General features: G+C 39.8%; 1 protein-coding gene across 33 annotated transcripts in view; it reads right to left on the reverse strand.

Annotated features, from left to right (window-relative positions):
* Nucleotides 1–25,881, reverse strand: part of nrxn1a (neurexin 1a) — a 1,866,202-nt gene that overhangs the window by 15,608 nt on the left and 1,824,713 nt on the right. For all 33 annotated transcript variants that reach the window (XM_072580867.1, XM_072580862.1, XM_072580863.1 and 30 more), the window contains one exon: nucleotides 14,362–14,449. In XM_072580867.1, the coding sequence (XP_072436968.1) occupies nucleotides 14,362–14,449 (88 nt within the window). The remainder of the gene's footprint in view (nucleotides 1–14,361; nucleotides 14,450–25,881) is intronic.

The raw sequence follows: 25,881 nt of genomic DNA on the forward strand, positions 1-25,881 counted from the left end.
TGTTTAAGAAAGGTGGTAAGGACAAGCCAGGGAACTATAGACCGGTGAGCCTGACCTCAGTGATGGGCAAATATTTTGGAGGGAATCCTGAGGGACAGGATTTACACATAGTTGGAAAGGTAAGGACAATTAGGGATAGTCAACATGGCTTTGCGTATGGGAGATCATGTCTCACAAACTTAATTGAGTTTTTGGAAAAAGCAACAAAGAGAATTGATGAGGGCAGAGTGATAGACATGATCTATATGGACTTCAGTAAGGAGTTCAACAAGGTTCCCCATGGGAGACTGATTAGCAAGGTTAGATCTAATGAAATACAGGGAGAACTAGCCATTTGGATACAGAACTGGCTCAAAGATAGAAGACAGATGGTGGTGGTGGAGGGTTGTTTTTCAGACTGGAGGCCTGTGACCAAGGAGCGGTGCAGGGTCCACTACTTTTTGACATTTATACAAATGATTTGGATGTGAGCATAAGAGGTATAGTTAGTAAGTTTGGAGATGACACCAAAATTGGAGGTGTAGTGGACAGCGAAAAAGGTTACCTCAGATTGCAACGAGATCTTGATCAGATGGACCAATGGGCTGAGGAGTGGCAGATGGAGTTTAATTCAGATAAATGCGAGGTGCTACATTTTGGGAAAGCAAATCTTAGCAGGACTTATACACTTAATGGTAGGGTCCTAGGGAGTATTGCTGAACAAAGAGACCACTTGTTACCTTGTACCCTGGAACTGTACTTAGCTGGACCCGTGAGTACCTGGTCAGGTCCATGCCACCCAACAACCCACCCTCCTTTCCTGGCATCCTCCCCTGACACCGCAGAAATTGCAAAACCTGTGCCAACACCTCCTCCCTCACCTCCATCCAAGGCTGAAAAGGAGCCTTCCACATCCATCAAAGTTTTACCTGCATATCCACCAATATCATTTATTGTATCTGTTGCTCCTGATGCGGTATCCTCTACATTGGGGAGACTGGATGCCTCCTAGCAGAGCGCTTTAGGGAACATCTCTGGGACACCCGCACCAATCAACCACACCACCCTGTGGCCCAACATTTCAACTCCCCCTCCCACTCTGCTGAGGACATGCAGGTCCTGGGTGGTCTCCACTGCCACTCCCTCACACCTGACGCCTGGAGGAAGAATGCCTCATCTTCTGCCGCGGAACACCTCAACCCCATGGCATCAATGTGGATTTCACCAGTTTCTTCATTTCCCCTTCTCCACCTCACCCCAGCTCCAACCTTCCAGCTCAGCGCCGTCCCCATGACCTGTCCTACCTGCCTATTTTCCTTTCCACCGATCCACTCCACCCTCCTCTCTGACCTATCACCTTCATCCCCACCCCCAGTCACCTATTGTACTCTGTGCTACTTTGTCCCCACCCCGACCCCCCTCTCATTTATCTCTCCACTCTGCCAGCATCCTGCCTCTATCCCTGATGAAGGGCTTTTGCCCGAAACATCAATTTTCCTGCTCCTTGGATGCTGCCTGAACTGCTGTGCTTTTCCAGTACCACTCTAATTTAGAGTCTGGTTTCCAGCATCTGCAGTCCTTGTTTTTACTTAGTTGGCCCCTGCCCATCTCGCATCTTAACCATGTGACACCCCAACCACTTGGAACTAAAGGGGTAAATGTAGGGGAATGGGTGGGTTGCGCTTCGGCCGGTCGGTGTGGACTTGTTGGGCCGAAGGGCCTGTTTCCACACTGTAAGTAATCTAATCTAATCTAATCTAAAAAAACTCTACATTCTCCCCACTGGCATCCCACATGACAAGCTACCATCTCACCAATGTAACTCTACACTTACTTTACGTACTTACTTTTTGACAGGGATCACTCTGGGACCTGACTTATCCTGTGTTACTAAGGGCTGAAATCAGAATATCAGTGAAGACAGACTTCTACATGCAAGGATACCAACAGAGAGAGAGAGAGAGAGAGAGAGAGAGAGAGAGAGAGAGAGTTCCCCTCGGGGAACAAGGTGGTTGCTTGTGATTCTGGATCTTTATATTTCAGAATACAGCAGCTGACTGCTATGAAAATAGGAGCACAGTTGTTCTATGCTAGGAGGGACCTGATGGCATGGAAATATGGCTTTGTATTTCTGAGGGAGTCCTGATAAAAAATCCTATCAAAAACGCAGAGCTGTTTTATGGTGTGAAGAATAGGTGCAGAGGCAATCTATGTGAGCTTGCTACTTGTCAGAAAATCCATCTTATTGTTCTTATCCAGTGTACTTATTGAATTAGACTAATTAATATATCCAGAATGAATCAGGCCTGTTGTAATTTTACAAGTTACTGATTACAGACAGAATATGTTAATAATGGTATGTTGCACGCCAACATTTTATGAAAGTGAAAAAGTATTTTTAAAATAAATTAATTTTAGTTTGTCATATGTCCATCTTGAATGAAAGATTATTTTGAATTTTTTTTAAGGAAGAATCATTATTTACCAGAGGTATTTTCAGCTTTTAATTAGTGCAAAAACAACCTCATGTAGACGTGCAAAATTAGATCTCACAAATGGAGATGGCCACTTTTAGCACTGACTAATGACAAATATTTTTGTCATTCTCAAATGTTAGGATTACCAATGAACTGAATGATAATCTGGTAGGTGTGAATTTTCTAAATATATCATACTGCTTTGGGGAATATCAGTTCCTTTGTTCAATTCTATTCTTTTTAGTTTATTAAATTAATAATCTGGCATCTGCAATGTTGAATAAATATGTCACACACAGCAATACCACCATGAAGCTTCATCTGTTTTATAATGTGTTAATATTATGCTATATTGTGTTTTTTAATTTGAATGTAAAATATTAACATATTGAAATAACCAAAGCAGAATTTTTAATGTGTGAATAAATTTCAACTTAAAGGGAAAGACTCACATGAGCTACATTTCAGGGCTCATACCAGTTAATTTTAAAACCTACTATGTTATCCAGTTGCACAATAAATTTTGACAACAATGAAAAATGGATCTGAATGATTCCATTTCATTAATATAGTACAGGAAAGCCTCTGGTTGCATCATTTTGCCACAGTCTGCATCTATGGTCTGTGGCCAATCAACTAGCCAAGCGAAATGAAAGCATTGCTGAAAGGCAAGACTAGTTATTTCTGTGAATTTTAAATATGCTATCCTCAAACATCTAATAATTTATTATTTCATTTCAAACAGCTAGCAGCTGTGGAAATTACGCTCAGACAGATCCACTATGTCGCCTGGCATGGAACAGCCTCCTGTCAGAAGAGACTGCCATTCATTTCAAAGTAGCAGAAAGAATCAGTGATCTGATAGATCAGTGATGTTTATAGTTATGAGCAGTCTGAGAATGTTGAATATTGATTCTCCCATAGTATTAATTAATCCATCAAATCTAAAACAGCTCGAATAGAATAAGTTCAAAGTGTGGTTATGTCTGGTTGTGTCAGACTACAATTATAATTAAATGCCACAATGTGTGTTTGAATGCATTTTACATTAATGGATACAGTCAACTAGCTATTTGAATAGTCTTCAAATTTTATCCTATGATATAAACAACCCCAGGATTGAATTATAGGTTCATAAAAATGTGGGTCTACAATCTTGTCACTGGGATAAGGTGATCATGATTATGTAAAGATTGAGAGACACATATGTACCCTCTGGCTTTCTGCCCTTATAGATCAGTGCACTCAAAAACACTAGCTCCTGACAGCACAAAGAAAGACAAAAAAAAACGAGTCACTTCTCCCAATGTAGGTTGCAGCTGAAGGTAAAAGAACTAAAACACTGAGGTCATCAGCTAACGAACAGATCGTTTCAACTTTCCCTTGCTTTTTAGTGTGTGTTAAATCAAAACAAAATATTTGAATTAGGTCATGGCATAATTGATACAATACTAATTAATTAATATTTGCACACCACTGGCAACTCTGCACATTGGATGCTCTATTGGCTACTAGATCAAGGCTTTGAAGGCAATTTCTTCTCAGGAGGTTGGGCTTGCTCAAGATAAATAAAGCACTGAATTCACTGAGTATTTGTGTTTGTGAAGTACCTGGCTCCACTTGAGGAGTGGTGGGTATATTGTGACCTGCCACTTTTAAGTTGCTCTAGGCTCCTGCCAAATATATTTGATAGGCAGATGGATTTTAGAGACAAGAGAAAGTGGAAACACACGGTTCATATACGTCTAACTACAGACGTGATTTAAGCTGACAATGCTGAATGTTTGATGTAATCTACCCTGATTACATGACAGTGGATATATGTTGCAGTTCTGTAACGTCATTTGTAAGTACTTGATTTTGCACGTTGTTACAATTCTTCGAGAGGTTTCTACAATAAATTAGGTCTTCAAACTGTCAGTTCACTCACATAATTCCACCCAAAGAAAATCAAGCAGCACTGGGGGGAGAGAAGCTAACCATTCTGATGCAGACTCGACTTCAAAATGTTTTATGGTTCTTTAGATTGTTACCCAATTCTATACCATAGAGTCTCAAAGCATACATACTGGCTCTGTGTTTTGCCCACAAGGTTTTTTTATAGTTTTGCCTTAATTAATGAAGAAAGTTTAATTTTTTTTTCAAAAACTTCCCTTTTCGATAATTATTCTAATTATTAAATTGAATCAGGTAAGATAAATGGGATGGTGTGTACAACGGCTGGATGATAGATTTCATTTGAAATTTACAATAAGCTCCACATCACTCCGTGAGAATTATAATTGCGCCTCCAAAACGTATTAACTCTGCACGATTCGTTAAGTACGCCACAACAATTTTGGAATTTGTAATTACCTAGCATAATAGTGTTACACATTTGAGAATCTGCATTATAATATTTTCAGAAATAAAACATAGTTGTTTTCTAAAAATAGTCTTAGATAAAATATAAAATTTAAAATAAGTTGGTGAAATTGAACTGCGAGTGTGAATTGGAAAAATAAATTAATTGGTGAATAGTTAGGCCCAAACTCCATTTTAGAATTAATTTAAGTGAAACCTGCTGCAGATGCCCAGTTGCTCACTGACAATATCTTTGTTGAAATGGCTAAGGAAACTATGGTGCCAGCTGTGACCTTCAATTTCTGGGCAGGAGGAAGATGGTGAGCAGTGGTGTAGACACTGCAAGTGGGTGGAGATAGGAGAATTAGGATGATGGCTGAGCAGAGTCCAGAAATATTAAAGAGGATCGGCATGGAGCCAGGAGGATCACTCATAAAATATCGGAACAGAATTAGGCCATTTGGCCCATTGAATCTGTTTGATCATGGCTGACATGTTTCTCAACTCTATTCTGCTGCCTTTCTCCTGTAATCTTTGATTCCTCTTACCAATCAAGAACCAGTCTGTTTTTGTCCGAAATACACTCAATGACTTGGCCTCCGCAGCCTTTTGTGGCAATGAGTTACACAGATTCATCAGCCTCTGGCTAAAGAAATTCCTCCTCATTCCAGTACTAAAGGGTTGACCCTTCACTCTGAGGCTGTGCCCTTGTCTTAGTCTCACATGCATTGTATGTTTCTTCTTGGGATGAATTTCTGCTGTGTCTCCCAAATTATCCCCTGAAACCCCTGTCATTGCTTCTCCACCATTCCTTTGCTGTTCCTCAACTCCATCCACACAGATTCTATGCCTTCTGACTCTATATCGTTTCTTGCTATAGCTTTAATTTCATTTCTTACTAACAAGGCAACCCCATCCCCTCTGCCCATCTGCCTGTCCTTTTGCTGAATGCGTACCCTTAGTTTAATTCTCAGCTATGATCCCCTTGCAACCACATTTCTGTGATACCCACAATATTGTACCTGCCAATTTCATTCTGTTGCAATAAACTCATTTACTTTGTTCTGTATAGTGCATGCATTTCAATAGAACACCATTAATCCTGCAAAGACTGTCTCCCTTCTCACAGCTACCCCTCTTAGATTCCTGACCTACCCATACTCTCTACCCTAGTACTTGTTCTGGAAATTTTAATAACCTCTGCTGAGCCCACCAGCAACCGCCCCCCACCCCCCCCCCCCCCCCCCCCACCCCCTTCAACATTTTCCATAATTTTCCAGGTAACTGAACTCACTCTCCCACTATTAAATCTAAAACCCTATCCACAGCACATCCTTTAAAGAGTGCTGGTTAGGTCACACAAATACCTGTTACCTTGAATGTTGCAATCCAATGGTGGCAAGGTTTCCTGAAACATGTAAACATACAGGTCTAATGCCTGTTTCAGATGCATTCTCTGGACAGTTATAATGCAGTCTTTACCAATAGAACAAATAACACAATTCCAGCATGGAAAATCTGTTCATTCCAAACAGAATTGATAGTCACACTGTCAAATGTGGGTTAAATTAAACTACCATAATTAACTAACTTGGAGTTGACTTTCTTGAAGAGGGAAGAGAGAAAGTTAACCAGGGTAATGTTGTTGAGGTGGAGTATGTGAATTTTCAAAATGCATTTGAGAAGTGCCACATAAAAGACTTAAGTGAACAGTTTAAGATTGTGGAATAAAAGAAACAGGAGTAACAAGGATACAAAATTAGCTGAGTAATGGATAAAGAGGGTAATGATTACTTTTCGGCAGAAAGAGGTTTGATTGGAGTACCCCAGGGCTTGGTATTGAAACCCGTGCTTCTGTTGATATCAAGCAATGATCTAAACTTATTGTATATGGAGCAAAGTCAAGGCTTGTAAATGACATAAGTCGTTGAAACATTTCAAATTGTGAGTATATAGCATTCTACTCTCTAGTTACAGGGGCATGGTGGTTATGCTGACTTGTATAAGACACGGGTTAGGTCTTAGTTGAAGTATTGTGTATGGCTCTTGGTGCCACACTTCAGGATAGAAGTGCATGCATTGGAGAGAGTGCAGAAGAGATTTATAAGAATGTTTACAGGGATGAAAAACTTCAGATAGATTGGGACTTTTGTCCTCAGAGAGGAGAAAGCTAAGAGAAGAGTTGATACAAGTTTTCAAAACCATGTGGCATCTGGATGTAATATATAGACAAAAACTATTCCTGCTTGTAAAGGAATTGAGAGTAAAAGGGCATTGATTTAAAGTAATTTGTAAAATACAAAAATGCAATGCGAAAAGAAATTGTAGCAAGGGTCTGGAATCCACTATCTGGAAACGTGATGAAGACTGGAGGAATTCAAAAGGGTATCAGATAATTATTTCTATTGCAACTACGTGCAAGGTTTTGGAGATCAAGCTGGAGACTGGCAGAAGTCACAGTGCTCATTTGGAGAGCTGATATAGACATAATGGACTGAATGACCTCCTGAATTATAAGAATTCTGTGATCATGTGAACTTCTGAGACCAGGTACGTAAATAATTGAAACAGATGCTAATGACTGCAAATATTTTCACCAGGGAATGGAAAAAAGGGTTAATATAATGCACAATGGCCAGAATGCTAGAGATCCTAAATTGTCTTTTCTCAAATTATTTCTCTTGCTCAAACATTCTTTAAAAATTGACACTTTTCTGGACTGACAGTATGAATGCCTCTGATCAAATGATGCTAGTTGAACACAATTTCTGATAAAGTTTTTATCAGCAGTAACCAGAGGGCAAAAGCTTGCACATCATCCTCTGAAACATCAAGCTTTTTGTATATATAAACATTCCAGCCAAGCCAAAACAAAGGACCAGTAAACGTGATGTCTACCTCAGCCGGCTCTGAACAAAGGAGAGTACGGAAACTCATTCCTGCTCGGCCTGGTGTTGATAACACTAAAGTTATCAGCCGTAAAGTACAATAGGTTTTGGCCAGGACATCAAAATAAACCACATTAGCTGACTGGCTAAGTTGGAAGCTCCAAAGCCATGACTGAAACTATTGGTTTGTTCGAATTGTCCTTAATAATTCAGTTTTGTTTTCTGTATTTCATCAGTCAGATCATAATACCAGAAGATGATTTGGAGATGCCAGTGTTGGACTAGGGTGTACAAAATTAAAAATCACACAACACCAGGTTATAGTCCATCAGGTTTATTCAGAAGCATGAGCTTTTGGAGCACTGCTTCTTCATCAGATGGTTGTCACCTGATGGAGGAGCAGTGCTCCAAAAGCTAGTACTTCTGAATAAACCTGTTGGGCTAAGATCAGAAGGGTTAGCAACTGTAGGCTTGGGTAAAACCTACCTCTGATCTCAATCTTTCTGACAAATCAGAGTTCTGAAAATAATCCTCTGTTTCACCAGCAAAGTGAACCAAACATCAATTTACATCTTCTGCACCTTTACCAGCAGTTTAACTGTGCCCGAACTCCTGCAGAGACAACTTCTCTTCCAGAGAACTTAAACAACCTTCACTGGACATTAACCCACTGGACTCTCTAAGTCATGTGAAAGAATTCTGAAACCAGATATTTTAAAAGTAATTTGTCACGTGTAACTCTTCTTTTTTCCTTTATCTTTCCTCTCTGGCCTGGATGCATGCATGGGAGAATGTGGGTTGTGAACCATTCCCGAGTTTTTTGTCTGAGTGCAGCAATAAATCCTACTTTCTTTAACCCGAAAGAATTTCCTGTTGGTCATTTTAAAATTGGACTTCACAAACAAGGTTTGGGGAAGCACTTTTTTTAAAACTGCGACAATAAAAAAAGAAAACCAACTCCTTTTACAAACAGGTCGATGGTAAAAATAATCTATGTTCTCCCTCTTGTCCATGCCTGGGAAGTGATTGGAAGTGTACACAAAAGAAAAGACTCAAGGAACGCTTTAATATTGAAATGTTGACTGTAGTTTATAGTTTAGAGCCAATATTACTGCATCCATCTACATATATAAAATAGCACACTGGGTTGGCGATTACACTTGGCAGTCAGAAGTGGTAAAGAATTATTTCAACTGATGCAGAAGTAGATGGTGAAATGGAATTCCTCTGCAACAAGCTGTGATAAACACTTCATAAATATTTCTCAGAAAACAATAAATACTTTATTTTTGACAAACAAGCAATTAATGTTAAAGGCACAAAAAATGATTTGTTTTTGCAATTTTCTAAAGCAGTGATACAGAAATAATGCACTGAATGTGTGTCCTCATGGCGTTGTGACTTTATCATAAAGTTGCGACACTCATATCCTTTCTCTCACTTCAGATTTTTCAATATTTGTGTTATTTTTCAAGGTTGTACTCTGGTTTTATTATATGGACAATATGCATTATTACAATGCCTTTGTCAGTCAATGTACAACTTAAGGTGACTTAATAAGTCAAGTTTATTGTTAACTGATATCTTAAAAATAATTTCTCCTTTAATTCCATTGTGCCTTCTCTCCACATCTGTCCTCCACTCCTGAAGGATTAATTAATGCATGATAAATGTTACAAAAAAACTTGTAGCATTTGATTCACATAGACAACATTCGCATTTGATTCTGACAGTTAGGGTAAGAGTTTGCGTTTTGGATCAGAACTCCAATGCTGGGGTCAAACTAGGGGCCTGGAATTTCCATTATTGGCTAATTGGTGGCGAGATGACAAATTCCCCATCCAATAATGCAGAGTGGGTAGACAGGAGGGTGACTGCAGGTAAGGGAGGGAGGGGGGCATCTCTATGCAGAGGTGCCCTCTTAACATCGTCCAAAAATTCAAAACAGTAACGATGCCCAGCCACCACAGAGGAACTCTTCCAAAGGGAGACCAGTGGCTGCGGCTACGGTCATGTGGGTGAGGAAGACCTCGAAAACCTGGAGGTAGCATCAAGTCATTTTTGTTTAACTGGAAGATTCTGGTCATCCACTGATAATTGGCTTGATTTGGTCTTTAACTTACCTTAATTGGTGACTCACCACTTGGAGGTAGCTGGCCATTCCTTCCTGATCTTGCCTCTGGGTAAATGGTTCAGGGACAGGAGGTGCTGGCAAACTTGAATGCCAGTAGGTGGTGTAAATCTCCATTCTAACCCCATATCAAGATGAAAATTCTACTCTTTGTGTCAGATAGATATTAGATCATGCAAATGTCATCCCCAGGTGTGACCCATGCTGCATGGATACCTCCACACCTGAACTCACCAACAACAATTATTCAACAGCAATCAGAAGTGCAAACTTCAGTTGATTTGCCTTCCTCATTAGTTCCCAAGTTACAACATCCTTGCTTGTACCCAAATTATCTAACACAGCACAGTATGAGTATGTTTCAATTTAATAATATGTAGTGCATTTATTGACTGTGACTTCAGAAAACAAAAGCCCTTTACTTTCTTAATTTATTTTTACTCTTGGCCAAGCTACTAGGTCTGTTTACAGTTGATCATTTGAAGTAAAATCATTCAAGATTCATTTTCCTGTCCCCAAATTCTATGTTGTTAATTCCAATCCAACAGTATTTATAGTATAATGAGGTATTACAACGCCACAATCATTATTTTGCAAGAAATTACTTCACAGTACATTTTTCTTCACTTATTCAAGAGAGTAGACATTGAATGCTTCATTGTAGCTCTTTTATTTGTGAGTTGAGGCTAGACAGAGCAGCAGTTTGAATGTTGCAAATTGTCCCAATGTCCCTACTGAAAGAAGATTAAGGACCAACAAACCATGACACTATCCTGGCCTCATGGTGTCTCAGAAAAATGTTCTTTTCAGGGCAAGGGGTGAGGGCATGATCACCCTTGACTGTCATAACTTACTGTGCAAGCATAGTACTGTAAAACTCACAATCCATGCTCCCACATGAAGCGAGTTTACTTTGTTGGGGTACAAGAGGATGTCCTCTCAACTGTGAAACTCTAACCAAGACAAAAGTCGGACCTTCAAGAAGGTGGATAGAAAATTAAGGATAGCAGTCAAAACTTACTAAAAAATTCATTGCAAGTGTGAGTTTCCAGAAATAACATGAGGAATTTTCCACAACGTGATTATAGTGAATGGTTAGGCAACTAGACGTACAGAATTCATTTCAGGACACATGACTAAGATCATAGAGTTGGAGGGGTAATGCCAGCTGGATTTCATGAATGGTTCTATGACATAAAATAGCATTGTTTTTCAGATTGGAAGTGGTGTAGTGGAGAAGTGCTAGGACCACTGTCATTTTGGATAGCAACATAGGAGCATGAGTAGGCCAGTGAGCCTGCACAGCCATTTTGGATAATGTCTCATCATCGACTTCATTGTTACATTCCCATAAGCCCTGGTGTAACTAGAAACATATGCATGCAACTTGATATTGAAATGTAGACAGACATTTTAAATGATCTGACACTACCAAGTTTGGTGCTGTGGCAAACAATGAGAACAAAACAAATCAACTGTAAAAAGTCATAGGTTAGCAAAAGAGGTAGACAGAATCTAACAACAAAAAGTGAGATAATGCATTTGGCAGAAGAAATAAGACTCAATACAGATTAAATGCCACATTACCAAAGAGTTTATGAGCTCAAAGGGACTTTGGAGACTATGTGTGCTAATCCTTGATGGTGGTAGAACATTTTGTTAGAGTAGTTAGCAAAGTATATAAGGTCTTGAACTTTGTAAGTATAAGTATTGAGAACAAAAGGAGGAAAGTTATGCTGAACATTTATAAAGTTCTGGTTACCAACAACTGGATTATTGCACCACATCTCACCACTACACTTCAGACGAAACTTTCCGGAATAGTTTCAGGGATCGGAGATTTTAGCTACAATATTAGCTTGAAGAAGCTGGTTTGTTCTTCTTCGAAGACAAAGGAGATTGAGGAGTGATTGTTAAAAATTTGACCATGGGATGAAGTTGCTGATGGCTAGGCTAGCAGTTATTGCTCAGCTCTAATTTCTCAGAAGGCAGTTCAGAGTCACCCATATTTTTGTTGTTCTAGGGTAAAGTGTAAACAGATCTCCCCCTCTTACAGCATACTTGTGAACGAAATTTTTATTTTTATGAAAATCGACAGGAATTACATAGGCACCATTAAACAATTTTTTTTAATCCAAGATTTTTAATAAATGCAAACTGCACCATTTGCCAAGGAGAGATGCAAATCAATCTCTCCATAACATTAGCTTGGCACTTTGGATCACCAGTCACGAGTCACCATGCCACCACTTCCCATTGGATCGAGGTGTATAAGATTATGACAGGTTTAGATCAGGTAGACAAAGACACGCTGATGGAATAAGGAATAAGAGGTACAAATTTAAAGCTTTGGGAAACAGATGAACAGTGGTTGTGAGAAATAATTTTTTTTTAGGCAGCAAGTGTCCTGGAATTTGCTGCCTTTGAGAGTGACGGAAGTACAGATGACTAATGATTTCATTGAATAGGCTCTGAAGGGAAATAAGCTTGTAGGGTTACATGGACAGAGTAAAAGAATGAGAGTGTCTCAACTGCTCTCGAGAGAACCATTCACTCAATGGGCTGAATGGTTGCCTTCTGTTCTGTTAACCCTAAATGACCATATGAGTCAATGACAAATAAAAGTCATCATGGATAGTGAAAGCCCATTTTACACCCTGCATGATATTCATTTATCTTTCAATTGAAATAAAATGTTGGGTGTGTGTAGAAAGGATTGTTGATTGCCCATGTTTTGCTGATGTCCCATAAAAATTTCACCCCAACCATCTTATACCTTCCATTTATTTTGAAATGCTCCAACAGAGCTTTACAAAGTTGAAAGAAAATCACAATTGTTGTCTAATGATATACCAACGCTCTATTTCACAGAATGATAGGATTCACCTCCTTGACCTGTGTAGTAAATTGCCAATCCATGCCAGGATAGATAATTGCTTTCCAATGGAGAAATACTGTAGGGGGAATCTCCCATTGTTACAGGTGCAAACTTTGTGGCATCTGGATTAAAAATGGAACTGGGAAAGGCAAAAGCAATAAACTGTACAGCTAACTACTACATTGTGAAACTATGTATGCTACTGGCAAGAAAATGAGGACTGCTGATGCTGGATATCAGAGTCAGAAAGTGTGGCGCAAGAAAAGCACAGCTGGTCAGGCCACACTTGGCGACAATGCATGCTACTGGCATTGAGCTAATGAAAAAAGAAGGAACTAACTGCAATGCATTTTATCTGAAAAGCATCTTTGGGAGAAACTAACAGGTAAAATAATGTGAAAAATAATTTAGACCAAGGGGACAAAATCATCTTTGCTACAGTTTTAATGTGACAGTGTGAGCAGTTCCCAGTGATTGTGTTCCTGACAGATCAGCCCAAGGGACAAACGGATTTAGCATATTCCCTGAAAACTTTCCACTGAGTGAATATAAATCATTCACTGAGACTAAAGCAAAAATGGAAATGTTACCAGCTTTACAAAAAGATATACAGAATCTCTGCAGTAATTTCTATACTGACCTGATTTTAAATGAAATATATGCCGTGAGCCCAGGAATTTTGCTTGGTATTATTGTCTGCTCTGCAGGTTAAAGTGCACAGTGTGCACATTTATTTCTATTCATTGGCGTGTGAATCTGACCTGAAAATATGAACATAATCCCAGGCTTGTGAAATGACTGAGTATGTGTATAGATACAAAATGGGTCCTTAAATATTTATTTGGATGTCTGAGTGCATTTTTGTATCTGCATCAACAGCAAGGTGTCTGTAAAAATGGATGTATAATTCTCAGAATGTTTGCATACATGTAAAGCAAAGGGTATGCATGTTTGAATGTGTTGTATCATTTGTTCCACCTTGATTCATAAATGTAAGAGTTTGTTCATGCCTATCTCCTGTAAATTTACTTAGCTGGGCCTTTGAATGTTGGCTGTTGTGGCAATGTCACTATTCCCAGCTGGAATGGAGATGATTGGGTAATAAGCCTAGAGACTACACTGCTTTTAATGATTGGGATTTATTTTATACTCAGTTTGTATGCAAGTGCACTGCACTCACTGCAATGTTGTACAGAAATAATCAATTGTAACATGTAACTATCTTTCAATTATTCCACTTTAGTATTCCACTTTCATTTTTTTAAAATCAAGCTAAGTGGCTACAGTTTTACTCATGAGTTTGTTTGCTGTTTCACAGAAACACTGCTTAAAAAGCCTCTGTATACTGTTTGCTTTAATGTGCTGTTTAAATAGATATTGCTTGCAAAGTAAATAGACTTTGTTTAAGTCTGCCTTACATCTCACCTCATCTTCAACTCACTGGCTGTCAAAGTGATGATTGTCCATAACAATATTGGCTGAGGTGTCACATTTTTTTCTTAGATTTGATGATACAACTCAGTAAGTCTCCCTGTCTACAGACCTACACTAAGCCCTGTAACACCTACAGTGACCAAACAATGAAACCCCTTCCATTGATTAAGCAGACAGACAAAGCATGCAGTTACAGAAACACAGAGTAGAAAGTAATAAAAATGGACTCACCTAAACCACCAGAGCTTGGCTCACATTCATCAATGTCCTCATCATCACTAGGACATTCAGCAGAGGCAACCAATAGATCATCTGTGCTCTGTGGTGTAAAAAGAGAGCTAAAATTAGTGCCTTTTTGTCCCAAATATTACCAATTATTTATTATAGATAGCAGTTAAAAACAGCAGATTACCTATATATGAAAGCATTTTCAAAATTTGTATTGTGATTCGCAGTCAATATTTGAAAATGTCATTACTCTTATTTCAACACAATCTCAATCAAATGCTATATTTGAATTAAATTCAAATAATTATTTCCTCTTTCACGTAAGTGCTGCTAAAGTGCTCAGAACCTCCAGTGTGCAACAAACCATTGTCAGTGCTGAAGATTTCTCAAGCAAGTGATGATAAACATAAAAATAAGCATTTCAGAAGGCTTACAGACAGTTGTAATGTTCAGCAGCAGAAATATATCTTTCTCTAATGGCAAGTCATAGAGAGATTAGAATGCAGAATATATGATCTATTTTCCAATACAGGGAAGAATCTCAAAACTAAATTCTGGCTGTAATGTGGTTTCAAAGGGAGCTCCATTGAAAGCTCATTCAGTCTACATTAAGTTAAAGGGTTTGGTGTAAGAAGCAAACATTTGTAAATTTCCATCTAGGTACCTTAGCCTTCAGGACTCAATACTGAGTTTAATAATTTTGCAAATTGAAGAACCTCCTCCATGTTTGTAACCCACCCGCACATCCCCAGATTTGTATAGGTTGATCCCAGCACTGCCAACTCATTTTCCACCATTCACAGTTCTCATTAGTGTCCTATCCAGCATTTATTTCCCTCTCAGCTTTTCATCAGCAATTCTTTTGTTTGTTTCTCCTTTTACTTCTCTCTCTCCCCCTCTCCCGGCACTGTCTCCATGTATTCTGTTCACTCCTTCCACTATCCAATCCCCTGTCAATCACATAAATACCTGTTTTCCCAGTTGCTTTCAATTCTGACAGAAGGTCTCTGGACTCAAATATTACCTCTTTTCCTCTTTCTGCAGATGCAGTCAGACCTGCTGAGTTTCTCCAGCACTTTCTGTTTTTATTTGTCAATTGCAAGTGGCTCAGGAATTAAGAATGAGTGTTGTGGAGGTTGCTTATGCTAAATCAAACTGCTCACTGTGAGGCCAATTAGCCATGTATAGTGTAAACAAATATCTGGATCTACACTTGAAATCAAGAAATTTTGAGCTTGAAAAATAAACACAGATGGTCCCATATAGGGTTTGTTCAAGCATTCCAGCAGCACAATTTCCAATCAACTTGTAATATTTTGACTGCTGATTCAGGAGTGAATATTCAGGCCATAGATCCTGACTTACTGGGCCAAAAGAAATAGGAGCATATGTACGTGATATAGCTTGGCGTGCCTGCTCCACTATTCAATATCATAATGGCTGATCTCAGACTTCAAATTCACTTTAACATCTTTTCCCTATATACCTTAGTTTCCTGAGGAGTCAAACACCTAATTATCATGGCTGTAGATATCGTTAGTGATTTTTATAATTCGTTTGTGGGATGTGGGCATCGCTGGCTGGCCAGCATTTATTGCCCGAGCCTAGTTGCCCTTGAGAAGGTGGTAGTGAGCTGTTTTCCTGAACCATAGAGTCATGGAGTCACAGAGATATACAACATGGAAACACACCCTTTGGTCCCACTCGTCCATGATGACCAGATATCCTAACCTAAACTAGTCCCATTTGTCAGAACTTGGACCATATCTCTCCAAGCCCTTCCTATTGATATATCCATCCAGATGCCTTTCAAATGCTGCAATCGTACCAGCCTTCACCAGTTCCTCTGGCAGCTCATTCCATACCTGCATCACCTCTGTGTGAAAAATTTGCCCCTTAGGTCCCTTTTATATCTTTCCCCTCTCATCCTAAACCTAAGCCCTCTAGATCTGAACTTCCCCACTCCAGGGAAAAGACTTTGTCTATTTATCCTATCCGTGCCCCTCATGATTTTGTAAACCTCTATAAGGTCACCCCTCAGCCTCTGACTCTCCAGGGAAAAGAGCTCCAGTCTTTTCATCCTCACCCTGTAGCTCAAATCCTTAAACCCTGGCAATAACCCTGGAAATCTTTTCTGAACCCTTTCAAGTTTCACAACATCCTTCCAATAGGAAGGAAACCAGAACTGCACACAATATTCCAAAAGTGGCCTAACCAATGCCCTGTACAGCCGCAACATGATTGCCCAACCCCTATATTCCAATACTCTGACCAATAAAGGAAAGCATACCAAACACCTTCCTCACTATCCTATCTACCTGCGACTCTACTTTCAAGGAATATGAATCTGCACTCCAAGGTCTCTTTGTTCAGCAACACTCCCTAGGACCTTACTATTAAGTGTATAAGTACTGCTATGATTTGCTTTCCCAAAATGCAGCACCTCGCATTAAACTCCATCTGCCACTTCTCAGCCCATTGGCCCATCTGGTCCAGATCCTGTGATCCTGTTGTAATCTGAGGTAACCCTCTTCGCTGTCCACTACACCTCCAATTTTTGGTGTCATCTGCAAACTTATTAACTGTACCTCATATGCTCGCATCCAAATCATTTATGTAAATGACAAAAAGTAGAGGACTCTGCACCGATCCTTGTGGCACTCCACTGGTCACAGGCCTCCAGTCTGAAAAACAGCCCTCTACCACCACCCTCTGTCTTCCACCTTTGAGCCAGTTCTCTATCCAAATGCTAGTTCTCCTGTACTCCATGAGATCTAACCTTGCTAACCAGTCTCCCATGGGGTACCTTGTCGAACACCTTACTGAAGTCCAAATAGAGCACCTCCATTGCTCTGCCCTCATCGGTCTTCTTTGTTACTTTTTCAAAAAACTCAATTAAGTTCATGAGACATAATTTCCCACACACAAAGCCATATTCCTAATCAGTCCTTGCCTTTCTAAATACATGTAAATCCTGTCCCTTAGGATTCCCTCCAATAATGTGCCCACCATTAGCGTCAGGCTCACCGGTCTATAGTTCCCTTGGCTTTTTCTTACCCGCTTTCTTAAATAGTTAAAGATCACACAACACCAGGTTATAGTCCAACAGGTTTAATTGGAAGCACACTAGCTTTCGGAGCGACGTTCCTCATCACCTGATGAAGGAGCGTCGCTCCGAAAGCTAATGTGCTTCCAATTAAACCTGTTGGACTATAACCTGGTGTATGATTTTTAACTTTGTACACCCCAGTCCAACACCGGCATCTCCAAATCATTCTTAAATAGTGGCTGCACGTTAGTCAACCTCCAGTCTTCCAGCACCTCACCTGTGTCTATCAATGATAAAAATATCTCAGCAAGAGGCCCAGCAATCACTTCTCTAGCTTCCCACAGAGATCTACAGTACACCTGACCAGGCCCTGGGGATTTATCCATCTTTATGCATTTCAAAACATCCAGCACTTCCTTCTCTATAATATGGACATTTTTCAAGATGTCACCGTCTCTTTCCCTACATTCTATATCTTCCATGTCCTTCTCCACAGTAAACACTGATGCAAAACACTCATCTTGTAATAGCCCCATCTCCTGCGGCTCCACACATAGACTGCCTTGCTGGTCTTTGAGGGCACTATTCACTCCCTAGTTACCCTTTTATCCTTAATTTACTTATTAAAAACCCTTTGGATTCTCCTTAACTCGATTTTCCAAAGCTATCTCATGCCCCCTTTTTGCCCTCCTGATTTCCCTCTTAAGTATACTCCTACTACCTTTATCCTCTTCTGAGGATTCTCTCGATATGTTCTGTCTATACCTAACATATGTTTGGGGATAACAGCATCAATGGCAAAACTACTGATGCAATCACTCAGTGAATGTTCTGCAGATGCAGGTTCGAATCCCGCTACAGCAGATGGTGAAATTTGAATTCAACAAAAAAAATTAGAATTAAGAATTTACTGATGACCGTGAAAACATGGTCGATTGTTTCTGTATTGGGTTACAGCATCGACAGTCCTCTGGGGGAGAGAATTTCAAAGGTTTACGCCCATTTTGAGCAAAGAAATTATGCCACAATTCAATCCTAAATGATTGCCCCTAATTCTAATATGGTGGCTCTGTTTTAGATTCTCTGACTAACAGAAACAACTTCACAGGTCTACCCAACCAGCCCCTTTACAATCATGTATCTTAGTCCAGATTTTCCTGCAGAAATAGTAGTGAAGCAAATAATACTCATCAAACCTTGCCTCCATTATAAGGTCAGAAATGGGGATGTTCACTAATGATAACACAATGTTCAGCACCATTCACAACGCCTCAGATACATATCCAGGCTGTTCTCCAACAAGAGGCAATGTAACCATTGTCCCTTAAATTTAATGGCAGTACCATCATTAAATCCCCAGCAATTTCATCCTCAGGTTCAATTGACCAGAACTTAAACTGGACTCGCTATACAGATACAAAAGTTCCAAGAGAAGGCCAGAGGTTAGGAGTCCCACAGCGAGTAATTCATCTGCTGACTCCTCAAAGCCTGAACACCATCTGCAACGCACACGAAGTGAGTGTGATGGAATAAACCCCAATTGCCTGGATGACCCCAGCTTCAACATCACTAAGAAGCCTAACACTAACCAAGCCAAAGCAGCCCACTTGATTGGCACAAAATCCATAAACATTCAGTCCCTCCACCACTGATACTGAGTAGCAGCATTTTGTACCTTCCATAAGATGTTCTGCAAAGATTTACTAAGACACCTTAAATAGCAGTTTCAAATCCATCCACCACTTCCACCAGTAGATATATGGAAACAATTCCACTAGCAAGTTCCCTTCAAATCCACTCACCATCCTGACTTGGAAGTATAAAGCTGTTTCTTGCGTGTAACGGAGTCAAAATCATGGAACTCTCTCCCTAATGGCATTGTGGGCCTATCGACAACAGATGATTGCAATGGTTCAAGAAGGCAGCTCATCACCATCTTCTCAAGGATAACTAGGGCTGGGAAATGTTGGCCCGCCAGCAACACACACATCCCGTGGATGAATGAAAAAATCAAATAAAATTTCTGGTAAATGCACGTATAATTAAATGTGAAAATCCAGTTCTTGTCCATAATGAAGTTGCTTCAGAAGCATTTTGAAAGAGCATTTCTCCATCTGAGCCATCATCCAAACAAACAAAATGTAATGAAGTTTGTGTACATACTGCATGAATATGTAAATTAATTGGAAAAAGTTACTACAATGCGGTAATTCTTATTTATTCGCAAACTACCTCAAAGAGAATAATTTATGCAAATTTAGAAATCAATTCCTTCAGATGTTCATGATTTTTGGAGATTTAAACATTACAGGTTTTTATTCTCTCACTTCTATCTTCCTTTCACTCTCATTACTTTGCTTCTTGTACAGTACTTGACATTGGATTAACAATACTAACTGATACTCCCTGGTTCAGTCTCTGCTATTCATGAATAATTTTTCAATCTCATTGATTAAGGAGACGCATTGTTTCTTGTCTAATTCTCACAGAATCATAGAATCCCTACAGTGTAGAAGCAGGCCATTCAGCCCATTGAGTCCAACCCTCCAAAGAGCATCGCACCCAGATGCACCCTCCTATTCTATCCCTGTAACCTTGCATTCCTCATGACTAATCCACAAAGCCTTCACATCCCTGGACACTGCGGGCAATTTAGCATGGACAATCCACCTAACCTGTACATCTTTGGATTGTGGGAGGAAACTGAAGCACCCGGAGGAAACCCATACAGACATGGGGAGAATATGCAAACTCCATATAGACAGCTGCCTGAGGCTGGAATCAAACCTGAGTCACTGGTACTGTGAGGAAGCAGCACTAACCACTGAGCTACAGTGCCTTTCCAAGTTCCCAGATGCTTTGCCGAATACTCTTTGGCTTACTGTGCATAATGCCCACCGATATCTTATAAATAAATATGTCTCAAGAACAGTGCAAAATCTAGTCCAATACCTCCAGTTGTGTCTTTCAAGAGTTATATTTGTTGCCATTTCCTAATGCTGTCACCTGCTGATTTTATCAAAAATTTCCTGAAACAAGTTGAAGTGTTTTTCAATGCAAGCAGACGATCTTCCAAAACAATTTAATTCTCAACATAAGACTGTGACCTAGAGTAGGCAGTGAACTCAATGTCCAAACATGCTAGCTAGTTCTCTTATTTTTTTTAAAAGAGGCAAAGAATGTGTCTCGTTAGCAATAGTATGCCGAACAAAAACTGAGCACAATAAAGCTACTTTTGGTCAAAATTGCAGACTCTGTTGGATTCTTTACTTCTTTCACGCAGAGAACTAGAATGCAATGAAAGAACCAAAAAGGCATATTTATCAAACAGCAGCAATTATGAGTTATAAAATTATATTTTGTAGTGTGTCTTGAAATATAGATTAAAATGAAAGAGGTTATGTGACTATTTCAAATTCTGCCCAACAATATGCCTGTCAGGCTGAAATTTCACATCTGGGAAGAAGGGCAAGGGCAGCTCTGCAAAGAGGATATACACATGCTGGCTTCAGGAATAATCAAAGAGAGGAGAAAGGCAAAGCAGTTGGCATGGTCAGCAAAGATGCTGCAGGTCTTTTATGAACTACCAAATCTTGGGACAATCTCTCGTCAAAACAATGCAACCCACAGCATCGAAAAGAATCAGGGAAGGTTCATCCTGGCATGACCGGGGAGGAAAGAATTATCAGAGAGAGCTTTATTGTTGGCAGTGGATTTGAGAAACCCTCCAAAAACGGGGGAGAATTGACTTGAGAAGGTCAGCATCACTACTCAGCAAAACAGGGAAACATGAACTCATCGGCAGACCAAAGAATTGCTTCCTGTCACAGTAGAAGTCTATAGAGAATGAGAGAAATATTAAAGAGGAATGTTAATTGTTGTAAAATGTCCTACAAGTATATTTAGGTATTTTAAAAATTATTTGTTGCAGTAAAATAACTTAAATTGCATAATCATGTTATATCTTTTTAACAATTAATTGGAAGCTTGAATTTCTTTTTGAACTCTATCAGTGTCTACAGGGAACAGAACACAATGCTAAGTGTTGAGTCCACCTTTTCTGTGTGCATCAAAGTTAATACATAAAAATAGAGAGAAAAAACTCAAAGTAATATTGAAAATTCAGGCACAAACCAGTCAGGTGTGGAAAAAAAATTGGAATGCAGTTCACATGGGAAGGAGAAAGAAAATACAAATTTATTTTTGAAGGAGTAGATTAGCTGAGCAATTTTCCATCCAACACAGTGTAATTTCAATTTAATTTACTGTATATGAACCTGATCTGTATGACTGGTTGTTGAAATAGTTGAACAGGGAACCTCAGATATGTCACATAAATCAATCTTGATCTTTGATTTACTTTCCCTGGTGTTTATCACCTTCCTCACATTAAAACCAGTGCATGGCTAGATAAGAAAGAGTTCAAAAGTAAGCAGGAACCTTGTTACAGCCGGCAAGCCTCATTACTCCACTTCAGTATTAATAATCTGTGATATGAACAGAAAATGAGTTATGAACAAACCCCCAATAGCTTTTCTTTTCATTGATCAAATAAAAAAAAGGAAAAGACAGCAAGTCATGAAAGAAATTTGTCTTAATATCTGTGTTTGAGAAAAGAGAAGTAGCTGTGTTTCAAATGTGAAATGAATGGAATCAAGAAACAATGGCCCTGGTTTTCATTCCTGGATCAAGTGCACTCAGTTGGGAGAAATCCCAAGAGTGTAAACCTGACCTTTAAAGGTGGTCACCACTCTTCCCATTTTTAGTCTGGTGGGTTGGGCTGGTATGGGATTTAGGACCGGTTTGGGATTTGGGGCCTGGCAGCCAGGGAAGAGTAGAGAGGCAGGTAGGTCTTGAGACAGACTCTGCAGAAAGCACTGGGGTTCCAGTGCAGTTCAAAATTTAAAAACCAAACACTGAAATATAAAGCATCCCTCCTGCCCTCATTCCCTCACTTTCCACACCTGTCTATGTAAACCAATGCCCTGTTCTGTCTTCATAACCCCTACTACTTTTGTCCAACCAAGCCTATCTACCCATCACCCTCAATCCCCATATACACCAATGATCTCCATTGCCCTGTTTTGGCCCTATGCCAAATGAAAACAGGATAAGAGTGTTTGCTTTAATGGTATAAATATTGTACAATAGAACTGAATCTATTTTCCTTGCTTTTTTATTGAAGTTCTTGGAACTAATTTTTTTTATGACATGAATGACTTGATTTTCTGGAATCTAGTTCCTATTGGGTACAGGATAAGGGAGTTTGCTTTAATGGTATAAATGTTGGGAACAAATCATAAATGGCAGTCTCCAGGAATTAAGACAAACAAGTATCAATGTAAAACTTGTTGAAGTGACTTTTCACTACTGAATGTCACATTCTCTTACCTTAATTATTTCTTGTCATAACATGCTCATATTCACAACTTATTGTCTAAAAAATCCTGCAGTCTACAATCTCTGAAATCCCTTTTAAATATGGAATGTTTATGTTAAAGCTGTGTGGGAGGGTGAGCTGTGAGAAAGATGCAGAGATGCTTCAGTGTGGCTTGGACAAGTTGACTGAGTGCGCAAATGCATTGCAGGTGCAGTATAATGTGCATAAATGTGATAGCAAAATCAGGAAAGCATATTAATATCTCAGTGGCTATAAACTAAGAGAAGGAAATGTACAATTAAACTGGAGGTCATGTACACCAGTTGCTAAAGGTAAGCATGCAGGTGCAGCAGGCAATAAAGAAGACAAATGGTATGTTGGCTATTACAACAAGAGTCTCTCAGTGGGTATGTCTTGCTGCAATGAAACAGGGCCTTGGTGAGAACACACCTGAAATGTTGTGTGGAGATTTGGACACTTTATCTGAGGAAGTTGTTCTTGCTATAGAGGGCGTTCATTCAAGTTTTACCAGACAGAGTCCTACGATGGCAGGACTGACGTATGAGGAGAGGCTGAATCAGTTAGGACTATATTCGCTGGAGTTCAGAAGAGTGAGAGGGGATCTCATAGATACCTATAGAATTCTGACTGGACTAGAGAGGCTAGATGCAGGGGTGCAGAACTGGGGTGGCAGTCTAAGGATACCAGGTAAACTGCCTAAGATGAAGATGAGTAGTGAGACTGTAGAATTTGCTACCAGAGAAAACAGTCAAGGCCAAAACATTGTAGGAATTCAAGGAAGAGTTGGACATGGTACTTGAGCTAAGGATATTGGAGAAAGGCAGTGACAGGCTACTGAGTTGGATGAACAGTCATGATCATAGTGAATGGCGGAGCAGGCTCAAAGGGCTGAATGGCCTACTCCTGCTCATTTTTGATGGTTATATGGTGTGAGGTATTCTCTGGGTCAAATTATCAAAGGGAAGTATAGGTCCTTCTTCTTCTTCTGTGCTCTTTTCCTTAACTTACTCAAAAGCAAACATTGGCCAGACAGAGAAACTTCACATAAATCCAACTAAGAAGTGGCAAAACGCATTTCTTGAGGACATCAGTTGGGATGGGATTTAAATAACTTTACCTCGGGGACCGTTGCCAGAATCAACATAAATCTTCGCAAATGTGTCCATGTTAAAATTATAGAATCCCTGCAGCGTGGAAACAGGCCATTTGGCCCAACAAGTCCGCACCGACGCTCCAAAGAGTAACCACCCAGACCCATTCCCCATGCCTTATATTTACCCTTGACTAATGCACCAAAGCTACACATCCCTGAACACTATGGGCAATTTAGCACAGCCAATTCAACTAACCTGCACATCTGATGTGTTATCTCCTGTGGTGTGCACTTATCATTACATGATTCCCAAACACTTGCACCAACCTTAAATTTCCGAAGCAGAGAAAATTGGGCAAGCATTTCATAGATTCAAATGATGTTGACAAACTGTTAAAACTGAACTTAATTTCAAATCTTATATTTCAACTCCAGACAACAGTAATAAATTCAAAACTGCCGGATACTTTTAAATTTAGGTTTTGCACATATTTACTGTTTCAAATGTCAAAAGGTTTCCTGTAAGTGATCCATCATATCCCAAAATGGTCAACATAAAATGAGACCATAAGGGTCTTCAAAATCTTTTACATCTGAAAGGAAGATACTAACACTTTACACATAGGCTTTATCGACTGTACTTTGAACTTGCAAAGCTCAGCGATGAGGAAATCTTGGTGGCTGTTCAAAATCACTTTACTTTGCACATATTGTTGCTGTATAGGAGCAGATTGAAGCTTGCTATTAACTGATAAATTAGACAAACAAAACTGGCAGAAGATAAAATTAGACTGTAAAGGTAAGGGTTTGTTGGTGGGAGAATTCAGGTATTCTAAAAATCTACTCTCATGCGCAACCGACAAGAAAGTCATAGGTTTCATTTCTCAAAAAGAATTTTTTTTTTAAATTTAGCTTCACATAAAAAAAATGTAAATTCAAATACAGAAATTAATTAAACAATTTAAAGCTGCAAGGGTGGGCGAAGGACCACTGAAAATGACTGTTACGTCTTATGGTAATACACAAAAATATTTGTCTGCTACAGATAACCAATTGAATGAATTTGTTCACAACAGCCCTGCTATTTCTTCACCAGCCCCAGTACACTCCAGGGATTGGGTTATGGTCAGTCCTACAGGTCAAGTGCAACCAGGTGATCTCATTGAGACATACGGGATTCTCAAGGGACTTGACAGGGTAAATGCTGAGAGGATGTCTTCCCACAACAGCAGTGTCTACGACCTAAAGAGATGATAATTTGAGACTGAGATAAGAAGAAATTGCTTCTCTGAGGGTTGAGAGTTTTCATAACTCCTTGCCACAGAGAGCTGTGGAGCAGAGTCTACGTGTACACTTAACGCTGAGATAGATAGACACTTGATCAGTAGGGGCACCAAGGGTTATGGGGAAAATGCAGGAAAGTGGATGTGAGGAGTTCAGTTCAGACCAGCTACAATCCTACGGAATGGTGGAACAGGTTCGAAGGGCCGAATGGTCTATTTCTGTTCCTATTTCTTATGGTGTTCTGATTAGTCGGGGGTCATAGATGGTTAGTCTGGGTGCTGTGGGGACATCAGCCTGTGGGCTGGACAAATTCAGGCAGGGAGGAGGTGGAGGAGCTGAGGGCCTTAGCTGTGCTGCTGCTGCTACTGAAATGTTATTGAATTAGGAGTGGCATCGTGGCTCAGTGGTTAGCATTGCTGCCTTACAGCAGCAGGGACCCGAGTTCGATTCCAGCCACGGGCGACTGTCTGTGTGGAGTTTGCACATTCTCCCTATGTCTGCGTATTTCTCCTCCAGGTGTTCCGGTTTCCTCCCTCAAACCAAAAATGTGCAGGTTAGGTAAATTGGCCATGCTAAACTGCTCACTGTCTTCAGGGGTATGTAGGTTAGATGCATTAGTCACAGGAAATGTAGAGTGATAGGGATGGGGAAGTGGGTCTGGGTGAGTTGTTATTCAGAGGGTCGGTGTGGACTTGT

Source organism: Chiloscyllium punctatum, chromosome 11 (genome assembly GCF_047496795.1).
Source record: "Chiloscyllium punctatum isolate Juve2018m chromosome 11, sChiPun1.3, whole genome shotgun sequence".
NCBI lineage: Eukaryota > Metazoa > Chordata > Chondrichthyes > Orectolobiformes > Hemiscylliidae > Chiloscyllium > Chiloscyllium punctatum.